At 49.7% G+C, this 22,567-nt stretch overlaps 11 protein-coding genes across 11 annotated transcripts; 5 read left to right on the top strand and 6 right to left on the bottom strand.

Moving 5' to 3' along the window:
* Positions 1-285: 285 nt before the first annotated feature.
* LTR84_010294 (uncharacterized protein) lies at positions 286-778 on the top strand (the record flags this gene model as incomplete). Its single annotated transcript, XM_064853831.1, has 3 exons — positions 286-354; positions 458-677; positions 732-778. 3 exons carry the CDS (start codon positions 286-288, stop codon positions 776-778), a joined length of 336 nt encoding a protein of 111 aa, XP_064700566.1.
* Positions 779-1,895: 1,117 nt separating this feature from the next.
* LTR84_010293 (uncharacterized protein) lies at positions 1,896-3,152 on the top strand (the record flags this gene model as incomplete). The annotated part of the gene is made up of 1 exon (XM_064853830.1): positions 1,896-3,152. One exon carries the CDS (start codon positions 1,896-1,898, stop codon positions 3,150-3,152), a length of 1,257 nt encoding a protein of 418 aa, XP_064700565.1.
* A 201-nt stretch (positions 3,153-3,353) lies between these two features.
* LTR84_010292 (uncharacterized protein) lies at positions 3,354-5,249 on the bottom strand (the record flags this gene model as incomplete). Its single annotated transcript, XM_064853829.1, has 1 exon — positions 3,354-5,249. The coding sequence occupies one exon, from the start codon at positions 5,247-5,249 to the stop codon at positions 3,354-3,356; it is 1,896 nt and encodes a 631-aa protein (XP_064700564.1).
* Positions 5,250-5,833: 584 nt separating this feature from the next.
* LTR84_010291 (uncharacterized protein) lies at positions 5,834-7,679 on the top strand (the record flags this gene model as incomplete). The annotated part of the gene is made up of 4 exons (XM_064853828.1): positions 5,834-6,017; positions 6,066-6,103; positions 6,151-6,234; positions 6,390-7,679. 4 exons carry the CDS (start codon positions 5,834-5,836, stop codon positions 7,677-7,679), a joined length of 1,596 nt encoding a protein of 531 aa, XP_064700563.1.
* A 111-nt stretch (positions 7,680-7,790) lies between these two features.
* Positions 7,791-9,215, bottom strand: LTR84_010290 (uncharacterized protein; the record flags this gene model as incomplete). Its single annotated transcript, XM_064853827.1, has 1 exon — positions 7,791-9,215. One exon carries the CDS (start codon positions 9,213-9,215, stop codon positions 7,791-7,793), a length of 1,425 nt encoding a protein of 474 aa, XP_064700562.1.
* Positions 9,216-10,182: 967 nt separating this feature from the next.
* LTR84_010289 (uncharacterized protein) lies at positions 10,183-11,892 on the bottom strand (the record flags this gene model as incomplete). Its single annotated transcript, XM_064853826.1, has 4 exons — positions 10,183-10,438; positions 10,490-10,920; positions 10,974-11,452; positions 11,502-11,892. The coding sequence occupies 4 exons, from the start codon at positions 11,890-11,892 to the stop codon at positions 10,183-10,185; spliced, it is 1,557 nt and encodes a 518-aa protein (XP_064700561.1).
* A 590-nt stretch (positions 11,893-12,482) lies between these two features.
* On the top strand, positions 12,483-14,176 carry LTR84_010288 (uncharacterized protein; the record flags this gene model as incomplete). The annotated part of the gene is made up of 2 exons (XM_064853825.1): positions 12,483-13,505; positions 13,553-14,176. The coding sequence occupies 2 exons, from the start codon at positions 12,483-12,485 to the stop codon at positions 14,174-14,176; spliced, it is 1,647 nt and encodes a 548-aa protein (XP_064700560.1).
* Positions 14,177-14,389: 213 nt separating this feature from the next.
* On the bottom strand, positions 14,390-15,313 carry LTR84_010287 (uncharacterized protein; the record flags this gene model as incomplete). Its single annotated transcript, XM_064853824.1, has 1 exon — positions 14,390-15,313. One exon carries the CDS (start codon positions 15,311-15,313, stop codon positions 14,390-14,392), a length of 924 nt encoding a protein of 307 aa, XP_064700559.1.
* Positions 15,314-16,930: 1,617 nt separating this feature from the next.
* LTR84_010286 (uncharacterized protein) lies at positions 16,931-18,508 on the bottom strand (the record flags this gene model as incomplete). The annotated part of the gene is made up of 1 exon (XM_064853823.1): positions 16,931-18,508. One exon carries the CDS (start codon positions 18,506-18,508, stop codon positions 16,931-16,933), a length of 1,578 nt encoding a protein of 525 aa, XP_064700558.1.
* Positions 18,509-20,469: 1,961 nt separating this feature from the next.
* LTR84_010285 (uncharacterized protein) lies at positions 20,470-21,426 on the top strand (the record flags this gene model as incomplete). The annotated part of the gene is made up of 1 exon (XM_064853822.1): positions 20,470-21,426. The coding sequence occupies one exon, from the start codon at positions 20,470-20,472 to the stop codon at positions 21,424-21,426; it is 957 nt and encodes a 318-aa protein (XP_064700557.1).
* Positions 21,427-21,574: 148 nt separating this feature from the next.
* Positions 21,575-22,304, bottom strand: LTR84_010284 (uncharacterized protein; the record flags this gene model as incomplete). The annotated part of the gene is made up of 2 exons (XM_064853821.1): positions 21,575-21,825; positions 21,893-22,304. 2 exons carry the CDS (start codon positions 22,302-22,304, stop codon positions 21,575-21,577), a joined length of 663 nt encoding a protein of 220 aa, XP_064700556.1.
* Positions 22,305-22,567: the final 263 nt, after the last annotated feature.

Here is a 22,567-nt window from a genome sequence, read left to right as displayed (position 1 = left end):
GCTGGTCTACCAAATCGCTACCCCCACATTAGAGTCAGGATGACGAATGACGATATCGCAGCCTTGCGAGTTGGGGATAAGGCTGGAACTGAGTCATCCTCGCCAAGAGTTTAGTTCAAGCACGTGATCTAGAAAACTTGGCAGCACTCCCACTCACACAACCAAATTCGACTTATCAAAGTGCACCAGAGTTGACTGCGCTTGTCTTTTCGTCTTTCCCTCGACAACCAACAACTTCATCCCTCTAACACAGACCAGTCGTCTAACTCCCAAACGACCGTCAAGATGTCCAACTCCGAGCTTGCCGCTTCTTACGCCGCTCTCATCCTTGCCGATGATGGCATCGAGATCACTGTATGCGAATCTCCCCAAAATTCGATGTTCCTCCGTTTGGCTTGGTCGAGGTGGACTACGGAAAGAGGATGAACGCAACTGACATACAATGTGTGCTCTCTAGGCCGATAAGCTCAACACCCTGATCAAGGCCGCTGGTGTCGCTGATATCGAACCCATCTGGGCTACTCTTTTCGCAAAGGCCCTCGAAGGCAAGGATGTTAAGGACCTTCTTCTGAACGTCGGTTCAGGAGGTGGTGCCGCTGCTCCCGCCGCTGGTGGCGCCGCCCCTGCTGCCGGTGGTGCTGCCGTTGAGGAAGCCAAGCCCGAAGAGAAGGAAGAGGGTATGTCTCGACTCTTGCGTTGAACCATAACCCAAATACTAATCCCCCGCACAGAGAAGGAAGAGTCCGACGACGACATGGGATTCGGTCTGTTCGACTAAGCGTCTCTCTCAACTTCAGAAAATTCTTGTCACGTATCTCCCTTGCAGCCAGACACAGTTGCTATATGCGGAATGATGAATCCCACCCATTGACACACAAACCAATTCAAAAAGTGCTTGAGATGATCGGTCCGGGACGAGCGAGGGCATGCTAAGACTCATGCGGACTTTTTCGAGCCTGAAGAAAAAGAATCTTCAAACCTTTCTTTGGAGATTGTCAAACAAATGATTCATTCCTGATACCAATGAACAAAAATCAATATCTTCTTCAGTGCTCCCCGGCTTGTTGTTCTTTTCGATTTTCATGTGCGTTCAGGGGCAACCATTGTTGGACTGCTGTGCTATGCTGTACATTTCTGTGCCACTTTACGATAAATCTTCTGCATGCCAGGCTTCCAGTGCAGTCAACAAACCTCGAACTTCATAGCGGCCTCAAGTTGGAACTGATGGACTGCCGACCTCAGTGCCGGGGGTGTGTCGAAGTACTACACTGAGCGAAACCCATCGTTTTGATTCATTCGTACACCCAGCCTCCGAACTCTCTTTGAAGGAACTTATTTCATGCCGACGGTTTCCATTAAAGCAGCCCATCTTTCCCTTTCTACAAACCCGTTCTCGGTCCCTGGAAATATGGCCCGTGCATCGCAAGATGTGATACCCTTCTAGAAACATCCATGACAATATTGAACAGAATGCAACTTCCACTGAGCCGCATCCTGGTGTACGTTCCCATTGGATAATCTCACCTGTGACCAATTCTCCGGTTCTCCGCAGCCTCGTGTATCTGGATTTCCCTACCAACTGGGTCTCCAACTTTGACTCCAACCCTGAAGATTTGTGCCACTTATGCTCTGATCCAACCGACTTGACCTTGGAAGCCCCGCAGCACGAGCGCATATAATATATATGTGATGTCCCTACTTCCTGAGTTCAGATCTCTCAATGCTCTCATTGTCCTCCTGCAGTAAGTAGTGACACATTCTTCATTGAACGTTTCAAGTTTTAGTGCAGGCGGTATTTGTTACCCTCAACTTCAAATCCTGCAGAGACAAGATCACTCTCAATTGGCCAGTCAGTAGGATCCTACACAATCCCGGTCCAAGAAATATAGGACAAAATGACATTTAGATACGGCATCGACCACCTGGAGCCAGCATTCGACGACCGCACCATCCCCTACATAACATGGGGCCTGCGCTACGACGAAGCAACGGCGCACCACATCGAGGCAACGCTGAATGGCTCTCGGGTCTACATAATCGCATCGGCATCGCTGTCCAAAAACACAAACGCACTCAAACGGCTCGAAAAGGCCCTGGGCGACAAGGTCGTCGGCCTCCGGGTCGGCATGACGCCGCACACGCATTGGGACGAAGTCGTCGCCATCGCCAAGGACGCCGCGCCCAAGAACCCGGACGTCATTGTGACGCTGGGCGCGGGCTCGCTGACGGACGCGGCGAAAGTCATTGCGTGGATGCTCGCCAACGGGATCACGGATGCCGCCGGGCTGGAGCGACTCGTCGAGGTCAAAGCTGAGAATCGCGAGGCCGCGGGCATCAAAGACCCCGTCGTCCGCCACGTTGCGATCCCGACATCGCTGTCTGGCGGCGAGTATCAGAGCATCGCGGGCGTCACGCGTGACGACGGCAGTAATCGCAAATGCCTGTTTGAGCCGCCGACGCGCAACCCGAGTCTTGTGGTGCTGGACCCGGAGTTGACCACCACGACGCCCGAGCGCATCTGGCTGAGTACGGGGGTCAGGGCCGTTGACCACTGCGTCGAGACGCTGTGTAGTCTGCTGTCGAACGAGAAGGGCGATTCCGAGTCCGAGAAGGGCCTGTTGAGGCTCGTCCCCGCCCTGATCCAGACCCATCGCGACCCGGCGGATCTGGCCGCGCGGTTTGAGACACAGAGGGGCGTCATTCTCGCCATGAGTGCCGTCGGGAGTGGTGTGCCGCTCGGCGCGAGCCATGCTATTGGACATCAGCTTGGCCCGTTGGGTGTCGGACATGGTGAAACCAGCTGTATCATGTTGCCAGCGGTGTGTAAATGGAATGCTAAGGTTGGCGCCAATAATGACAGACAAGCTTATACGCGAAAAGTCCTGTTGCAGTCATCGGTCGTTAGGGAGTTGGTGAAGGCGAAGCATGGTGATTATGATGCTGCGGTCGAGAAGCTCGATCTGGGCGATATTCTCGATCTAATATTTAGAGAGATCGGGATGCCCAGGTCTTTGAAGGACGTGGGGGTCGGAAGGGACAAATTGGATGTTTTGGCCGAGAACAGTCTTAAGGATCATTGGATCCAGACAAATGCAAAACCAATCACAGAGAAATCTGATGTCCTAGAGATACTAGAAATGGTGGTTGAATGAGTCAAAATTAGCCTATTTGAGTTGCACAAGAATACCTAGTAGTGAATAAACCAAATCTCCTTGGTTCTTCTAACGGTCAGAACTAGGCTATGGCTACAAAATCATCGGCTCGAACATATGGAGCTCTCCTGGACTATTACCCAGTTGATGAGATATTATCCGCAGATCTCACGCCCTCAACGTCCAAATTGTACGAAGTGTTCATCCAGAAGGATATGATATCGCACTTTGTAATGCCCACAATTCGCAATGTCGCATGCAGGACTTGAAGTCCACTCCTTGCTGTTGTCCCGATGCACATTCGTTTTCAGCTTCAACAAATAGACGAACGCCTTGACACGTTCCCAATCTAGCTGGCACATCAGGGTAGACTCTGGTCGTGAGAGCCGTCCGTTCATTCGCAAATACCTCAAGAACACTGGCGTCGAAATACACATGGAGATTCAAGGTTTCGCGCCGTGTGGTCATACCTTGCCGAAATGTGAATAATGTATGTGGTGCGCTCCTTGTCTTGACATTGATGCCTTTAACGGTTGTCGACTTGGAGCGATCCACAAAGAGTGTTTCCGATCCAGGTTCGAAATATACCCGGGTATACTGAGCACCGTCTACAGAGTGGACGATATCAAAGCCCAGATAATGGACACCTTCTTCAACATCGAACTCGATTTGAAGCTCCCACTTCGAACAGGGGTTGTAAAAGGGGTACCTCCAGATGTCAGATTGGCCGTCTAAGATCTTGGAGCTCCGCAACATTCTCAAACGAGAGTCTGGTAGGGCGCTCACAGTATGCAGGGTATGAGTTCCGTCCTCTTCCAGCTTGACATCAAAGCAGGTCAAAGAAGATAGGTCGGACTTCAACGCTCCAACCACACCACACCATGTCTTCAACACAATGTTACGAGGGATTGACAAACAACCACTCCAGCCTTGCTGTTCGACTAAAGATTGAGGCAGATCTTCCTCAAAAATCCAACCCGTGGTCACAAAATGCTTGCTCCGATAATCCCAGAAGCCGTTGGCAGCATAAAAAGATCCGAAGTCCAAAGTGCCACCATACCGATATTCTAATTGCGGCTGTCCTTTCTCAGTTTTTCGTAGTTTTCCACACATCCACATCTGTCGGTGGTCTTTGCTGAGTGCTCCCCCTGCGGAGTCTTCTATTGTTCCTTCGGCACTAGTGATCAACACCTCATGCGCCGTATCATCTTCTCCTCGTAAAGTGAGGAAGTTGGATACCTCCCAGTTGAGTCCAAAGTCACCAGACCATCGCGAAGGATTGAAGTTGGTTGAAAGCTCGACCAGAGAGCTCAAGAATTTCCATTCGGTTGTGTTCTCTGGGTCTATCCGGTATAAGAAGATAGTTGGTGTCCTATTCCGTACTCCGCCTGACAATGTTCCATAAAGCCACCGTGTGCCATGACACATAAGATTATCAAGTGCTTCCCATCTGTCGACGAATGGGTCTCGCCAGCTAGTTATGTCAATATTGGGCGGTGGTTCTGCTAGAATTATGTTCATGGGGATTCGCTCCCAGGTCTGGCCGTTGTCTGAAGATGTAGCGACAGCAAGCCGCTCACTTCCACGAGAATAGGGAAGCCGATAGCTGATAGGAAGTTTTCGTGCAGACGTATAGAATGCAGTCAATTTTCTGCTCTCAGCTCTCGACTGAGGGTCCTTGGCTGGTAGTGTACAGCCCGTAAAAATACCACATGAGTCCAGTGTTGCTGTTGGTGTAATCGAGGGGTCCGGAGACACTCTCCAGTGAACAAGATCTGAGGATTCTGCGTGACCCCACGAAAGGTTTCCCCATGAGTTGCCCCAAGGATTCCACTGCAAGTTCATATGGTATTTTTCCGTCTTAGCGTTGTATCCTGGAGCACAGGGGTCATTCATCCAACCGTGTGGTGCCATAAGATGGTATTGGGGTCGCCATCGATGGAATGCTTCGGGTCTTCGCAATCTTTCAATGCTCCTCTTCTCGGTTGTGGTTATATCGTCAAAGATCTCATCGCTCGAAGATGTCTCGCCTGAAGTATCATTTGTTGTAGACAGTGTTGAATCGCTATCGACCGTCGAGTCAACTTGCGGTGCCATTCTTAATTCATGTGCGTGGTCTATGCCAGGGGGTAGCGCGTGGGAAAAGTGCGTGTCCAGCAAAAAAAATAGATGTAGAAGTGTAGTCAAAATATGCGTAAGCCAATGTCTAGAAAGGCAACAATTCTTGATGTCCATTACAGTCGGCATTGCAGGAGGCAACGTAACATCCATGTTGGCTAGGCGGGTCAGGACTTCTCTGCCTGTTCGGAACCGTGATCAACCGAAGAAATGATCAGCTCATGTTGAGCGTGTGAATACGTGGGTACTCAGCCCACATCCGGGTGCAATAGATGCAATCTGTACAAGATTAAGACTTAGGAAAAGATGAATCATGAGCTTTTTTTCTCCTCGTTGTCAAGACCTAGGTGGTACCCTGGTCAATCCCCCACAACGTAACTAGTGCCACCGAAGCGTCCGAGAGGACCGAGCACTCCGAGTAATGAAGGTTGGAGTCATTCCACTGGGGAAGCGAGGGCCAATCGGCACTTGTATTGTGATATAAGAACGAAGCTTCTCCATGGCCTCTATCTCGAAAGTTCCATCTATTATTTGACTTCAGTGAAAGAGTTCAGCCACAAAGCATGGGGGAAACTAGCACCACGACACCGACTGCTGTTGATGAAAAGCCCAGCGGTGGAATTCAACACTTGGACGGCACTGCTCTTGTGCTCTCATCCGATGTCGATTCTGAGAAAGTATGGAATCCGTTGCTCATAGCGGCATGCCTTTCCTTTGGTGCGGCTTCAATGTTGTTTGGTTACGATGGTATGCAAAGCATTCACGCCTGCCCTAGCTTTCTCTAACAAAACGCAGACAAGGTGATCAGTCCAGTCTCGGCAATGGAGAGTTTTGTGAGTGCAATAGCATCGGCTTGGATCCTCCCACTCACATTCTGTAGGTCGAAAAATTTCAAGGCCATCCGAACTCAGTGGGTGCACTGGCCCTGACAGCACGCAACCAGAATTTGGTGTTCTGCCTTCCAGTAAGCATCCTGCCTCCAATTTCCTGTCCTTCCGGCGATGTGTGGCGTTCATATCTCAGATATCGACACGACAAACCAGTGTATGCTCTTTATGTTGTCATGATATGCGTCGATAATGCTGCCATTGGGCTAGTGAAGTTCACTGACAATCCCAGCTTGTAGGAGCCATCATAGGAGCTGCTTCGGCGGCACCTTTGACAACACGGTTTGGCCGAAAATGGGTGGTGATTGGTGCATATTGTTTGTCCATTGCTGGAACCTTTCTGCAGACATTTGCGCCAAATCTTGGGGCTTTTGTAGCTGGCCGCTTCTTCAACTCCACTATGATCGCCACTGGCATGACCGTCGCACCACTGTACCTTTCAGAGATTGTGCCAGCAAAGTATCGTGGCATGGCTGTGACCTCCAGCAATATTTTCAACCTCATTGCCGGGGTTATTGCAACAGTGATCTGTAACGCCACATACTCCCATGCCGGGGCATCATCCTACCGCATTCCGCTTGGAGCGCAAGCTGTAGCACCTGTCTTCTTGATCCCGATCACCATCTTCATCCCAGAAAGTCCGTTGTGGCTAATCACGAAGGGTCGTGAAGAGGAGGCACGGCACAACTTGCGCAGACTTCGAGCCTTCGATGATTCTTTGGTGGACGATGAGTTGCGAGTGATGAAGGCAGCTCATGATTCCGAACTTGCACTCAGCTCCGGGGTCAAGTTCTGGGATCTCTTCAAAAGAGGCAACATTATGCGGACGCTTGTTGCTGGCTCCATGTATTCGGTCAACCAGTGCTCTGGCATTATTTTATCGAGTACATATGCCACCATCTTCTTGACCGCTCTAGGTGTGGGCAACCCTTTCCAGCTCACAATTGCAGCATCATGCTGTATCCTCGCTGGTACGCTGGTAGCACCAATCCTTGTTGACCGTGCTGGACGTAGACCAGTTGCCATCATCGGCATGTCAGTTTTGTTGGCCATCGATATCTCGGCAGGAACATTAGCGTTCTACACTGACCGGCCACATGTCCCGATCGCCATCGCGGCTCTATCCTTCATCTTCAACGGCTTCTGGGCAGCGTCATTTTATGCTCTTTCCGTGACACTGCCAACCGAGATACCAAAGCCCGAGCTTCGCAACATGACAACCTCCTATACCCTCGCTTGTGCATATACAACTGCAGTAATCACCACGTTTGCCGTACCTCAGCTGGTCTCGGCAGATGCAGCAGACTTAGGCGCAAAAACATATCTTGTCTTCGGTGGGATTGTGGCAGCGATATTGGCCTTCTACTATACCTTCCTGCCTGAGACATCTGGACGTACGTTCGCTGAAATCAACGAAATGTACAGAGAGAATGTGCCAGTTCGCAGCTGGAAGGGTTATCAGACCTCTGCGGCAAGTCAGCAAGCACAGGTGGTGAATAAGACTGAGCTAGGTCACATCTGAAGGCGCATCTGATTTGATCGCTATCGTGGACGTGTCCAGATAGAGTGGAACGAGGAAGACACCCCTCCCTCGTGGAATGATAATATGCAAAGGGTTAAATTGATGGGAGTTTCATGTTTGTATGGAATCATACGCTTCTCGCAGCGTAGAGCTGTAGGTATGCCCACCATTGCGCAAGTGGTCCAGGAGGACAAAGTAATGCTGAAGGGTCGCATGGCCTGCTGTGGTGGCGTATGCACGATCCAAACCTTTGCAATGCTCAATAGCCATACAAACACCCATAGCAACATCGAATAAGCGTTCGATCATTCCAATCCCGTGTACCTCGAGAACACGAGTCTCGAGCTGGCGGCATTGCTCCCAGACAGTTGCGGCAACACTGACAGCAAAGCCCGATTTCATGAAATGGAGGCTACTGTCTTCGTCAAGCAAATCGTGAGTCAGGCAGGAGACCCATAGTCTGACGAGAAGCCATTGTTGTAACACAAAGCAGTCGGCCCATTGTGGGTCATTCAACGTAGTGCCAGAGTGTTGCACCGCCGAAGGGTCAGCATCCAGATGATTCTGGCCGGGGTGTGCAGGATATCTTGCTCGGGTTGGTGGCATGGCCTCAGAAACTGCATTGTACACCCGATGTACTTGGGCAGCATTGAGTCGTGTACAGGAACCATGAGCAATCGAGCAACTCCTATTCCAACATGGGATGATGTCCTCATCTACGGAGTCGAACAATTTCATAAGCTGTAGAAGTCCACGCATCGCAGTGACATCTTTATCATCGTGGACTAAAATGCTTGATATCTGACTGGTTGCCGCCGTCTCGATTTCTCTGTATATTCCATCCATTTTAGAGAGATGCTGACCAGTGAAGCTGATATAGTGATTGCGCTGAAGTGCGTAGCCGCGTTCTGTGACTGATAAAATCAAAAACAATCGAAAACGCGGGCCTTTTTCGTCCCTAGTAAGATATTTGTAGGTATCTGGTTGGTGAAGGCCAATCATCTTACCACACTCAACTGCTTCTCTTAGACGAAGCCAGGCTGCATTCTGATTTCCCAATCCAAACAAAGCGGCGAACATAAAGAAGCTTGACACAACAGAAACGACGCTAAGGTTCTCTCCGAAGGTATGTGTTCTCAACTTTATTGCAGCCTGGAGCATTTTGGTGGCCAAGGCGGTGCGAGATGGCATGGACTCATGTTCTTCTCTCAACACCGGTTGTATGAGCGCAAGGGCAGAGAGGGAGAGGACCATGGCAGCAAAATCAGGATCTCGACTCTGACGGCGGCCCACAATATCTCGATATAAAGCAAAACGGTTGACTATTGGTAAGGTTGGATAGAGTCGGTCGAAGAAGATGTTGATCCATGGCATGACATCGCTCTCAGAAAACGCGGGATCTGCCCTGTTCTGAGCTGTAGCGGTCGAGAAGGGACTTGTCGCAATGAAGTCAGGTGAGCCTGCATAAGTCTCGCTAGGGAGCTCCACCGGTGGGACGACAGTGATTGCAGAGTTGAGGGTGCGAGGCTGAGACATTGGATGGAGGGTTGAACGGGGCGAATGGGCCACAGTAAAGGATTGTCCCTGAGCATCCACATTGCGAGGTATGGAGGACTGCTCAATCTCAGTCGAAATAAACTGATGTCCGCCTTCTCGTGGAAAATTGATGACTGATTGGACCGAAGCTTCAGCCGGCGGGGAGAATTCCAACTCAGTAGGAAAGCTATTGGGAGTCTGGCTGGACAAAGGCAACGACTGGTGTCGTTGTCCACGAAGCATCTCAACGCGCTTGTTCCGTGTCGTTCTAGCCTGGAAGGAGCATTCGAAATCCATCCTGAAGCAACGGTCACATGGAAGATCTCCATTGCATCGCAACTTCCGGAACCGACATTGATCACAGGCGGTTTTAGCTTTCGTCGTTTGAGATGCCATGATGGTGGTCGTTTCTGTCAGATAAATGCGTAACCAGATGCATGAACGGGCACTCTAGTTAGTGAGCTACGTGAAAATCGCTTCGTACTCATAGCCTTGAATTGGATTTGTTTCATGAGTGCAAGGTCGAAAGATGGAAGATCAGCTGGTGCCAGAAGTCGTTTCTGGTCATCGAGTGCTGCCCCAAAGTCTCTCCACTTTCGGTGAGGGTCTGGAGGTTTGTGGGCGCGAGGATCACATGGTTCCAGGAGAAGTTCTTACCTGGAGAGCCTTGGAGATTGATTAGCTTACACCCTGTAAACTTAATTTCATGGGTGTGTACTGCGTTTTCGAGCGCCTAAATTGCGCGCGTTTAGGCGTAGTCCTTTACTGGAGCTTCGTTATAAAAGGACCTGGTAGTTCAATATATATCTCTCAGGAGGAGAGGTCTAAATTTCACAAGAGTTCCACTGCAGTTCTCAGCCTACAAGCAGTATGTAAATCAAATTGAAATGGGGTTTTGCAATATCCAAAGGATTCTCTCGAGCCACATCATCCCCTTGGAAGCATGTCGCCTCCACGGCTCCCCAACTCATGCAGACTTTGCTTCCACTTCCTCAATATTTTCAACAGTAAGCGTACCCGATTTGATCTCGACGTTAAAGTTCTCCACCGCGAGGGCTGAGACATAACCCTTGAACTTGCGAGCTGGGAGCTTGGCCTCGAACATCTCGTCCAGTTCTGCTGGAGTGCGACCTTTGGTCTCAGGTAGGCAGAAGTAGGTAATAATGATGCAGCCAACCATCCAACCGAAGAATATCAAGTATGTTTTGGGACCAAGATTGCCGCTAGGACTTTGTCAGCTCACGATCAAGCGATGGGGAGGCAAGGAAACTTACGCGTCGGCATTGGAAATATAGGGGAGCACGTAGGTAACCACAGTCGCGAAGACTGCCACCAGGAAGAAAGTTAGCGAGTTGGATTTGTTTCGTAGTCGTGCTGTGGGAATCTCGGAGGCGATAATGTAGGTCAATGGGCCGAAGCCTGCGGCGAAGAAAAAAGCGAACATGCAGCAAAAGGCTGCGATAGTCTTAGGTACTGCAGGGTTTGTCAATGGTAGGAATCCCATCACACCAACCACCAAATTAATGATTGCGAGTGCGGTAAAGGATGTCAAAGCAAGCACTCGTCTTCCGACGAGGTCGACAACGAAGAGACCAGCAATCGCGCCACCGAACGCTAGAACAGCCGCAGCCATTGCTAAGGTAAATGCGGACACCTGGGAGTTGATGGTGCTCAGAAACAAGGTAATGTAATTGGTTGCGAAAGCCTAGAAGATCGACTGAATCAGTTTGCGAATCATGACAGGCGGAAAGAACTTACAATGCCAGACAGTTGTTGCATGTTGGCGATTGAGAGTGCAATCAACGAACGTCTCCTGTTGACACCGATAAAAAGGTCCTTCCAAGACACAGATTCTTCCTCTTGTCGAAGGCTATTCTGAGCTTTCAAGGACGCAAATTCAGCAGCAATCTCAGCATCTTCATATCCCTGTCGTACAGTGCGTAGGGCCTGGAGAGCTCTTTCATCGCGACCCTTAGTAAGGTAGAAGGTGGCCGAGTCGTCTACCGTCAAGATTCCGAAGAAAATAAAGGCTGCAAAGAACATTTGAATACCCAATGGGACCTGGTAGGAATATTTCGCCATGACGGTAGAAAAGGCGTAGTTCAGACCCTGGGAGAGGATTGCAGCTGCATCGATCAGAACGATGGAAAGGCCAGTAAGGATACCACGAATTTCCGCTGGGCTAACCTCAGCAAGCAGGTTGGATGCCATGGTGATGAACATGAAGATAGAGACATCTGAACTGAATGTGAGCCTCGTGGGAGCAGTGCGTAAGGCTGTACTTACTGGTCAGCCATCTTCCCGCAACCATAGCACCCAAGTTTGGAGCTGCAGTCTGAATGGCGGCCCCCACAGCATTAAAGCCACAGCCAATAAGCAAGGTCTTCTTGCGTCCGATACGATCTCCAAGCCAAGCTGATAGTGGCAATCCCAGGAGACATCCTGAGTTGGGAAGTGCAACGATGAGTGATATCTCAGTTGATGTGAGCATAGTTGCACCGTGTGGTCCATGGCCACTACCAAACTGCATATTGAACGGGCCCATTGCCAGAAGGCCAGCGATCACGCCCCCATCATAGCCGAAGGTGAAAAAGACCATAGCCAGGAAGAACGATGTCAAGGCCAGGCGCGGGTTATGCCTGACAGTGAAGAGGAAAGTGGACTTGGAATGCTCCATGATGATTGTTAATGAGAACAGGAATTGATCTTTGCCGTTGGCTTGCTCGTAGTTGGCGAGATATCAGTTGAGGGGTGCATATCGTCTTTATATCGTGAAAATCACCGTGTTCACAAGCTTGTTGATACTGTCGAGGCTGCATTGACTTCGAGTGAAAAAAGTTAATCCCTGGTGTGGGCAGATCCAGTGCCGAAGCATTCAAAATTGCGGGGCAGCAAAGGGCCATGAAAGCTGGGGAGCTTGCCGAAGACTCCATCAAGGGACATATCCGGGGAGCTCGAGTGCGGGACCGAGATCTCCGAGGTCACCGAGCTGAACCTTTCGGTGAACATCTCTCATCTGACTTTGATAACCAGACCAAGAGACCACAGCAATTGTAGCTGTTCGAAAAAAATAGGAAGAGGTTCAAAACTCGGCTGTGCTTGACGGCATTTGGTTTTTCTCGTTCTGAAAACACACGTCTCATGTGTCAAAGATGTCGATGATATAAACAATAGTGTGGACAGGGAATTGGCTTGTGTTCAGACATCGTCTTCGAAGTGAAGTAACGCCTCTGCCAGTACAGTCCACTTCGAGTACAATTCAGCTAGATGGGGAGTATCGATGGTATCGGGTTGGGTTCTCTGTGGTCATTTCAACACCCGACACTAGGGGAACTCACTGGCGTTCGCAGGAAGGGCGACATTGTGCAATTCCGCGGCATTCCCTTTGCAGAAATTCCTGCCCGTTTCAGACAGTCGGTGATGAGAACGACGTTGCCAAAGTTGCCTTATGATGCCACACAGCCTGGCTCTACCTGCCCGCACACACAAGCGCTGCCATTTCCCGAGTTTTGGACTGGGCCGTTACCTCAGGACGGCATTGTCCTTAAGCAACCTTTAGCAGACGAGTTCAACTGTCTCAACCTCAACATTACCGCTCCACTGACAGCAGTTCAGGATGGACACAAAGTTCCAGTGCTGGTCTTCATCCATGGGGGTGCATTCATGGTTGGAAGTTCGAGCTTGCAAGTTGCTGGTCGTGAGATCTATGACGGAGTCCGACTAGTCCAGAGCAGCGTTGGGCTTGGGCAGCCACTGGTTGTGGTGACTATCAATTACCGTGTGGGTCCTCTTGGTTTCCTGGCTTCATCAGCACTTGAAGCCTATAATAAATCATTTGGAGAAGCGGTTGGCAATTATGGTCTTCATGATCAGCGACAGGCTCTCAAATGGGTCTACAAATTCATTGATGGATTCGGAGGGGACCCGGAGATGATTACGATTCAAGGTGGTAGCGCTGGAGGTGCTTCATGCCACTTCCAAGCGCAATTCAGGGAGGCCAAGGTGAAGAGAGCGATATTATCGAGCGGTTCGACATTGGCAATAGGAGCGATGCCGCTCAGCTATCATGAAAAGCAGTTTGAAGCCTTCGCTCTCAGGTACAGTTCGAAGGAAAGTGGGAGTATTATCGAAGACTTGCAATTGATTCCTGTTGCGGCGTTAGTGGAGGAAACCATGGCAGGGTTTTACAATCCTGTGATTGACAATGACTGGATTCGGGGTAGGACCGTCACTGATTTGGTAGAGAACCCAACGACAGTTGAGCTCATGGTTGGTTCATGTGCATTCGAGGTATGTGGCCTTTTCTCTGCTCGTCTTCCCAACTGACTCGAATTCAGCAAGACCTAACTCTTGCTATGCTCGGCGCACTCGATCCTAATAACTTGAGTGACCAAGCTATGCGAGATACGATGACGAGCATGCTCAAGCCCATTGGCCTTACTTCCGAGACCAATGATCTGTTCTCGGCAGATGTGCTGAAAGCTTATGGTATTCAGAATACCATTGAGACACCTAGCAAAGACAGGGAAACGTGGGCAGAATTCGTCGCCGATATGATCTTCCGAATCCCGCCATATCTAATCGGCCTCAAAACCCAAGGCAAAACATTCCTTTATGAGTTTCAATCGACAAATCCTTACCCTGGGTGGAAGCTCGGATATGGCAAAGCGAATCACGCAATTAGTGACCTCTTTCTCTTCAATCCAGCAGGAGATCTGGTGGAGAAGAAACACCAAGGGGAATATTCAGGTGCAGTCCAGCAGCTTCAGCGAGACTGGATCTCATTCTGCTATGGCCAACTGGATTGGGAGCCGTTCAAAGCTGGTGATGTCGACAAGCTGGGTCCGGTTTACACATTTGCAAATCATGGTGCCGGCGGCAAGTTCGATACTCTCGAGGCAGCTATTGGAAAGGACATTGTTGATCGATGGACAACCGTGCTTAAAGTCGCACAGACATAATTATGACAGAGCACCATACTTACGGTGATGCTTCATGAACCTCAGTGTCCTGTGCAAGAGTGTAAATCATCTACGCGTGAGAAATGACGCGTCGTGCAAAGCGTCCAGGTTTAAGTGGACCCAAAATGGCAAACGACCCGAGAGATTTAAGGCGTTCTTTCCTTCGATTGTGTGATCGATAATTATCAGATATAAGGTAGTAGAGCCATCAATTTATGTCAAAGACTCTGATTTCTTGACCTCGATAATGATCTTCCCAAATGGCCCGACCTCTCCCAGATACTCGATGGCCCTTTCTGCGTCCTCGAAACTAAACGTCCTATCGATCAGCTCTACAAAATGTAATCCATGCTGATCAATGAATTGATTCATTTCTTCGAAATCCTGCCTGCTCCCCACGTTGATCCCTCGCAGGAGGATTTTCCTATCAATCAGCAGAGGGAGCATTTCTTTGAGTTCCGCCGGATCCTGCTTTCCCAAGTAACCCACTTGACTTACGATACCGCCTCTCTTGGTACATTTGAAACTCTTGACAAGCGAGCTTGTACCGCCATTCTCAAGCACAAGATCCACGCCAACTCCGCCGGTGAGGTTCAGCACTTCCTCGTGCCAATCCAGATTGCTCGCGTAGTTGACCGAGCCTATGATTGATCCTTCCGTTCCACTGAACAATTTCTCGACTCGTCTAGCTTTCTCCGCACTTGCCGTGCTGAGAATGACTTTCCCACCCATCGCCACAACAAATTTGACCGCGACTAGACTAACACCTCCAGTGCCTTGGATTAACACGACATCTCCCTTCTTCAGACCCTGTAGCGTAGTCCAAGCAGTCACCCCCGCACAAGGTAAAATGCTGGCTTCGGCATCACTGAGGTGAGTGGGAATCTTGACGAGAACATGCTCAGGGAAGACAACATGTGTAGCGAGAACGCCGTCGGTGTCAGCAGCGAGCCAGCAGCGCGTTTGCGACGGCGGATCTGTGGTGAGGGAGGCGATGTCCTGGATCGGGGAGACGCGGGTGCCGGGCGTGAATTTGGGTGATGATTCATTTGAAAGCGAGACGTGGGTCACAGTGCATGCTGCATCTGAGGTGGGAACTACATTCGGAAGAACGGGCCTGGGAAGGTTGTGAGCCATTTGCCTAGGCTCCCGGGGCCAGAGCAGTGAGATTGTTGCTGTGCAGGAGAGGTGTACCACGGATTCAAACCATGAACAATATTATAGTCCCGGTGGTTCAAAGCTATGGCGTGCACTTTCAGGACGACATGGCCAGGTTCCGGTGGTATATCCAGAAACTCAGAATTGGCCTTTAGCAACGGAGACTTCGAGGAAGAAGTGATGCGGTAAACGCTCCGAGTCAAAGTTGTTGGCATTTTTGGCCGTGAGAATGATGATTATGGTGATCGTCGTTATTATTTGGACAAAGGCATGCCTTTTTACTTTTGTATCATGGTTCTTCCGTACAGTATGAATCGTTGGAATTCATATTAGTAAGTCACTAAGATGAGGCTCCATCGCAATATTGCAAAGGACTTCTTCTTGTGACGAGTATTGCAATTGCTCGCAATGCTTGAAGAATGGTGTCATCCGTCGACAATCCGATCGACAATCGATACAGGATAATACTGCCTCAACAAGACTCGACGCCAGGGGAAACGCCGGGACTAGTTCTCATTATCATTTCCTGTATGAGTGGAATCAACCTTAAAACAAAAACATTAGTCGCTAAGACATCAAGGAGGGTAATTGTGACGTGAAAAGCATCCATGCCCGATTAGTCAGACGATTGAAGTCTTCAGATGCATGAATCTGATCGGATTTGATAGACGGATCCGACAGTCCGATGCTGATGATGGCTGTACTAGTACCTAGGTAAGCTGTGCAACGATCGACATGTCTACAATCGAGAAGGTCGCTTCGTAAGCCACAGTAACTCGCCTGGACATTCATGTCCAGCTGCAAAGGTTTGCAAGTTTCGGAAAATAGAATGATGTCACAGTATTACTCGACTTTGTAGTCGATTAGATTCAGCCTCGTGCCTGGTTTATGTGCTCTTGATCAATTCAAACAAAAATCATCCACCCCTTACAAGTGTCCTCAGCGACGGGAACATTAGTAGGCCAACTCTCACCGGAACGAAAATGCCCAATCCAATCCACTCAATCACTGGATCCTGCCTCTGCAAGTCAATCACCTTCACCATCTCTTTCCCTTCTACATCTCCCTGGCCTCCCGACAACAACGCTTCGTGCCAATGCTCCAACTGCCGGAAATTCACCGGCGCGCTGGTCCCACAAAGCTTTCAAGTCCCTACTGCGGATATCCACCCAGATTTGGCTTCATTTTCGACATACCGCACATATGACTCTGGTCCAGAGTCTTACCGTGGCTTCTGTGGCAAGTGTGGCAGCTCGCTAACCCATAATGATGAAGTCGGCCGCACGGAAATTTGGTTGGGCTGTGTTGATGTAGATTACCTCGCCGGGACACAGGAAGGGGAGGTATTCGAAACCGAGGTTGGAAGCATGCAAGAGAGGTCAGGCGGACTGGGAAAAGAGCTCTGTATGGCAACGGGCCATTTCTGGATGTGTAACGCAATTGTCGGGCTGACGGACCATATGAATGCGCCAAAATTCTGGGCAAACAGGGCTGACGGACAGCCATTCAGTGGTGATTTGACGACACTGTGGGGTCGTGTTCGGGGATCGAAACAAGAGGTGAATGTTCAATATTAAGAAATTTCGACAGTTCGTTTCAATTCCACTCGATGAAAGTCATGGTCTCCAACCACTTGCCAGCCCGAACCACGAGATTGTCAAGGCGTGTGAAATAGTCGGCCAGCCATAGCAAAACCAAAGTGGTGAAGAGTATGCCTGGGAGCCCAGACCAATATCCATCGCCGAGATGAACAGCACGCCATGGCTCGACGATGGGTGTGTAGAGTGCCCATAGTAAGCTGTTATGCATGGCATATATTCCAAAGGACAAGTCCCCCAAGTATTGCGAGAACCCCCATTCAAATGGAATCTGGAGCATCCTGCAGTGATCGATACTGAGGATGAACAACACTGAGCCCCAGCTTAGCCAGAAATGCTCTGCTAGCTCCACAGGATAGTACCATGGAATGGCCTTGCTGAGGTATGGCCAGGGAAACGGGCCAACGAGCCAGTAGCCATCAGGCGGCTGGCCAAGCAGGAACATAGATAGTATCAAGAGGAGGGAGTAGGCGATCTTGACAAAAACAGACTGTCGACGCTCCGGCATTATAGCTTCATCTGGTTCTTGCTGTGCTGGAAGACGAATCCGTTGCAGCCTCTCTGGATGGCGATCGAAGGAGTAGTCTGCAATCAACATACCCCACAGGAAAAGTGCGGCATAGATACCTCCCCAGTAGTAGCACATTGTGATGACAACGAGACAGAAAACTCTGCGACCACGAGTCGAAAGGTATGCTGCCGCGGCACAAAACCAAAAGACGACCAAGCTGCCTCGAAATTCGACAGGAATAGTCCACATCTGGTCGAGGTACTTTGTGCGGAACACTTGAGCGTACCACCATCCGCGGATCTCGCCGAATGGATTGCTTGCACCAGCCCAATCCATCGCCCAGTCAAGCAATTGAAGTCCCAGAGTAGGTTTACGCAGCCCAGGCTGACACCAGCCCCAGTACGTCCAGATGGCTGTGACCAAAGAGGCAATTCCAGTAGAGACGTACAGACGCCACCACCTCCTGAATGTTGATGAAGCTAATACTCTCAACAATCCCATTTGACGATTTCTAATCATCTTGAGCATTCGATAGGTCAACACATATCCAGAGATGACGAAGAAAATGTCGACCATTGCTCGACCATTAAGGACCATCCGGAAAACGGGCTGTTCGAGAAGCCAGGTTTTATTCGCAATGCCATGATAGCGAAACACGGCAAGGGCTGCCCAACCACGTACTGCATCAAGATATGCGGTCGGGTGCAATTCCTTCTTGACTTTCAATCCTCCTGGCTGCAGATATCGTGGAAGAATAGCAATGAGACAAGACAATATAAGCCATGCGGAGGATTTGGCATCTGGGACTTGGTTCCACCTATTCGCTAAACTCGACGATACATCCCAATCTGGCCGGCGTACTCTGAACTGCGGCAATTGATACCATCTTGGTCTTGATTCCTCGGGAAGTCGGGAAAGATCGATTTCTTTGAGAGGAATGTCGTCCTCGCCGTCGTTTTCACCGTCTACTGTATCTCTCACGTCGCACTCGTCGTATGTGCGCTTCTCCTGAAGACGTGAGCTTCCAGCTTCCTCGTTGATGAGAGGCTGGTACTGCTCGGCCATCGTGTATGCTCGAGCGGCTCGCAAGGGAGCTCGTAGATACTAAGAAGTACTCCAAGAGCCTGTAACACCAATGAGAAGCACGATTATAATGCACTCAAATCGACTGTGGAATGAAGCGAAAATTCCAACCTGCTCTGGTGGGCAGGACGTGCTTTAACGATGATGCTTAGCTCTCGCCCCTGAGACTTCTCAATATAGGATGCAATCATATTGACAGCTTCGATTGTCCTAGGTTTGGACAGTCTGACATCGAATTGGCACGGATCTTCTCACATTCGCCTCCCCGCAGAAGGCTAGAAGTAGTTGATACTCAACCCCGTGCTTCAGGTAATGTGTTGATTTCCTCGTTCTAGACCATCACAAGTTTGGACGATCAACGGTAGATCTCTTGTGTGACTACCGTAGGGTGGTCAGGGAAACGACGTCCGGAGTAACGTTCAGAGGATTGACGAAAATCCTTTGAATCAAATCCATGGACATCTCGTTTGAAATTGTGGCACCAGCTTGAACGGCTATTCGCGCCTGGGCTCAACATTGGGACCCTTTGTCGCGGGAATGATTCTGTCAAAATCGTCCGAGACGCGTGGCGGAGGATGCGATGGCAAGGAGCTGACCATTTACAGTCATGAAAGCTCGTCAGACAGTCTGTGCAGAAACTATGCACCCTATCATCTAGTATGCTGAACACAAGCTTCAGGGGCTGTTATCTGTGAAGTTGACAGCTGTCCAAGCGCTCAACGTCAAGGTCTAGAAGACCACGACACAATCTTACCTGCTTCCTCCATCCCGAATCTCCTGAATCGTATTGTAGCATGGGCATCTCGAAAACCCATTTCTATCGGTACGTCACAATTTATCAGCATAGCTGGAGTTCTAGTGGGGGGCGGTTGAAAGAGAAGAGGTGGGCGCGCCTCGCGCCTCGCGACCTAGTCAATAGGTGAAATTTGGACGGCACGATGACTAATCGAACACCCAACCACTACTCAATACTTGGGTACATTCTACCACCTAGGTATGAATCCTATCTTTCACTTTCTCTCTGCATGGATTCTAATGGAGGCTGCATAGAGCTGTAGGCTATTGCTGTTGATTTAGGGGGATCCAAGTGGCATTTTCACATAGGCGAAACTATCTAGGGTTGCTTGCGGATCAGTGTTTCCTGCTGTTCGGGCCCGACTCTGGACTCCTCCACGTGGAACATAAACCTGACGTAGCAGGATACCCGTGATTTTAAGCAGCATACTATGAACCGACCGGCGTGAGGTTGGCCACAAATCATTGTGCCGTCCGCGTGTGGCGAAAAGCTTTGAGACATGTCGTCCATTTGGTCGAGATAGTAAAGGCTTGCTGCAGCGGCTCCCTGTCTTTTTCCCTATGATGCCAAAACGCTTAGTAACCATGCAATATTGACAACGAATTCCAAGTGCTGTTCTCTCGTTCTTGATGATATAACCGACGCGATGAATTCATGGTTCTTAAGCTTGCTTGGGGGAAGATCTACTATTCCATCGAAAAGGGGAGTTACAGCCTCGTTTGTTCAGCTAAACCTAGCTCGGAAAGCGTTGCGAAGGCACGACTTGTTCATCATCCTCATTGGCTGTGTGGCGACCTTGATGCTTGAGATACATGAATATCATTTCCTGTTGTCTGAAGAGTCATCATGATACATTGGCTGGTTTTAAGATGACACATTGGTCCGCGTATAAGGAAGAATTTCCTCACGGCTTCGTGTTCAACCTCAGTTTGATACGAATGACGATCGTAGGAGACAAGATCGGTGTAAGTTAGAACGCAAGCCAGTAGCGGCCCTAGGGAGAGCATTCCAGTGAGGATTTTCTGAGCCAGCGACCATCGAGCATAAAAAAGGCATCCTGGAACCCCCTCCTTCAAACGTTGTTGGCTTTCCTTTCTTATATCAACCCACTCCGCTCTCCTGGTTCCCTCTGTATCTCTTTTTTACCATGTCAACAACTTCTGCCAATACTACTTTGATACCATGGCACGACTGCCGTAGCCTATCTCCTCAATGTCCTGTCGCAAGCTCGACTTATGGCTACGCACCATCTTTTGGAGGCAATACCTACTTCATTGCCCTCTTCTCAGCCTGCGGTATCACACAGGTCTCTTGCGGATTTCGATACAAGACGTGGGCATATCAACTTGCCATGGTGCTCGCTTGCATTGACCAGGCCATTGGCTATGCTGGTCGCCTCATGTTGCACAACAATGCTTTCGATCGAAGTGGGTTCCAGATACAAATAATTTGCTTGGTCTTGGGTCCGGCATTCAACAGCGCCGCACTATATCTGGTACTCAAGCATATCGTGCTGACTTTTGGACCAGAGGCCAGCAAGATTAGACCGGATTGGTACACATGGATCTTCATCACCGGAGATCTGATTTCACTGATCATACAAGCTCTTGATGGATCCTTCTCTGCCACTGCGGGTGGTGACCGCCACCGCCAGGACCTCGCCGAGAGTTTTGTGATCGCAGGGGTTTCATTCCAAGTTGTTACACTCTTCTTCTTTGCTGTCGCAACTGTCTGGTATGCGCATCGTCGGCGTTGTACCAAGTATATGGTGCTGTCAACCGAGGCTCAGATGTTCTTGAAGGATTCAAAGTTTCGGATGTTTATCTTTGGCTTTGTTGCGGCCTTTGTCTTCATCTTCATCCGATGTGTTTTTCGCATTTTTGAGATGGCTGGCGGCTGGAGGAACGAGATAATGCGAAATGAAGTGGCCTTTATGGTTCTAGACTGGTGCATGATCTGCGTTGCAACCGTGATCCAGACCGTATTACATCCTGGCTATTGCTTTCCAAGGCTGAACAGTGGCTATGTTGTTCCAACGAATAGCAATCACCATGTTGAACGGAACTTAGCTTTTGAAGTATCGGACGCCACTGAGCCCAAGTAACGAGATTGTGCAAAGTATGGCAAACGGATCAAGCCAGGAACCCAGAAGTCCGATATTTCGGTGAACAGCCATTCCCCTAGAGCTAAGCATCGCAGTAGAGTACTGCGTGTTTTGTGAACAGTAGAATATGTTCGATTGTCTTATGATATTATGTTTGAGGGTCTCGAATCATACATACGTTGGAGTGCTCTTCTGTGCTTTCTGGTGCCAGTTTCAGTTCCAGTTTCAACGTCTCGATTTCTCTGAATCCATTGGCCTTGTAGAGATGTGCGGCAGCCGGGGTGCCTTCCACATAAACTGCCAATCCCCTATCATCAGCTCGCTCTAAGCCCCATTCAAGTAGCTTAGCACCGGCACCCTGCCGTTGATATTTGGGAGATGTACCGAGAGCAGCGAGGACTGGGTGAGAGTCAATATCCAAATAGCAAGTGTTGCCAACTACGAAAGAGCTCAAAACCAGACTCACATACATACGGCCGTTCTAGACCGATAAAAGCAGTCGCAAGTTCATGGCGCTTCCTGATGCTGTTGCGCATCAATCTACAACCAATCTCTCTATTCGCATCATTGGGAAGTGGGAAGTCGTCCAGTAATAGTTCTCGATCAATCTCGTCCCCAGAACGTGGGGGGAAGAAGTGCCAGATGGCGAAGCTGGCAACCTCCCCAGACATTGCTTCCTTCACAATCATGATATGATAAGAAGGGTCATTGTCCATGTCCTCCTCATAAGACTGCACAAAGTGAGTGATAGAACTTAGAGTACCGCCTTTGGGGAAGATGGCGCAAAAGCCGGGATCGGTCGCACAAGCCGCAAATTGGACACGAGCCACAGCCTCGAGATCAGACGGGGATGCAGGGAGGAGAACGAATGCCGGCATTGTAAGTAACTTGGTGATGGTTGCGCTGCTCCCCTGGCATGAGTCGAGTTGGGGATACTGTGAATAAAACAAGGCGTCAGCATGAGTCTAGCTGAACGGGCCTCTTGTTGTCATCTACAGATAATTCTTTTGGCCCGATCGGTGCTCTTGCTATCACTCAATCGCTTTGTTTATCTTAGGACACGCTGAAATGGCGCGATGACGGTGGTGGAAGGGTGACTGGCGAGTTTTAGGATGGAAAGCAATGTTTCCGGTGTCGGGCC

Source organism: Exophiala bonariae, assembly GCF_035927105.1.
Source record: "Exophiala bonariae strain CCFEE 5792 chromosome Unknown scaffold_41, whole genome shotgun sequence".
Lineage (NCBI taxonomy): Eukaryota > Fungi > Ascomycota > Eurotiomycetes > Chaetothyriales > Herpotrichiellaceae > Exophiala > Exophiala bonariae.
The sequence above is the reverse complement of the archived record's forward strand: the minus strand, read 5'-3'. Positions and strand labels throughout refer to the sequence as shown.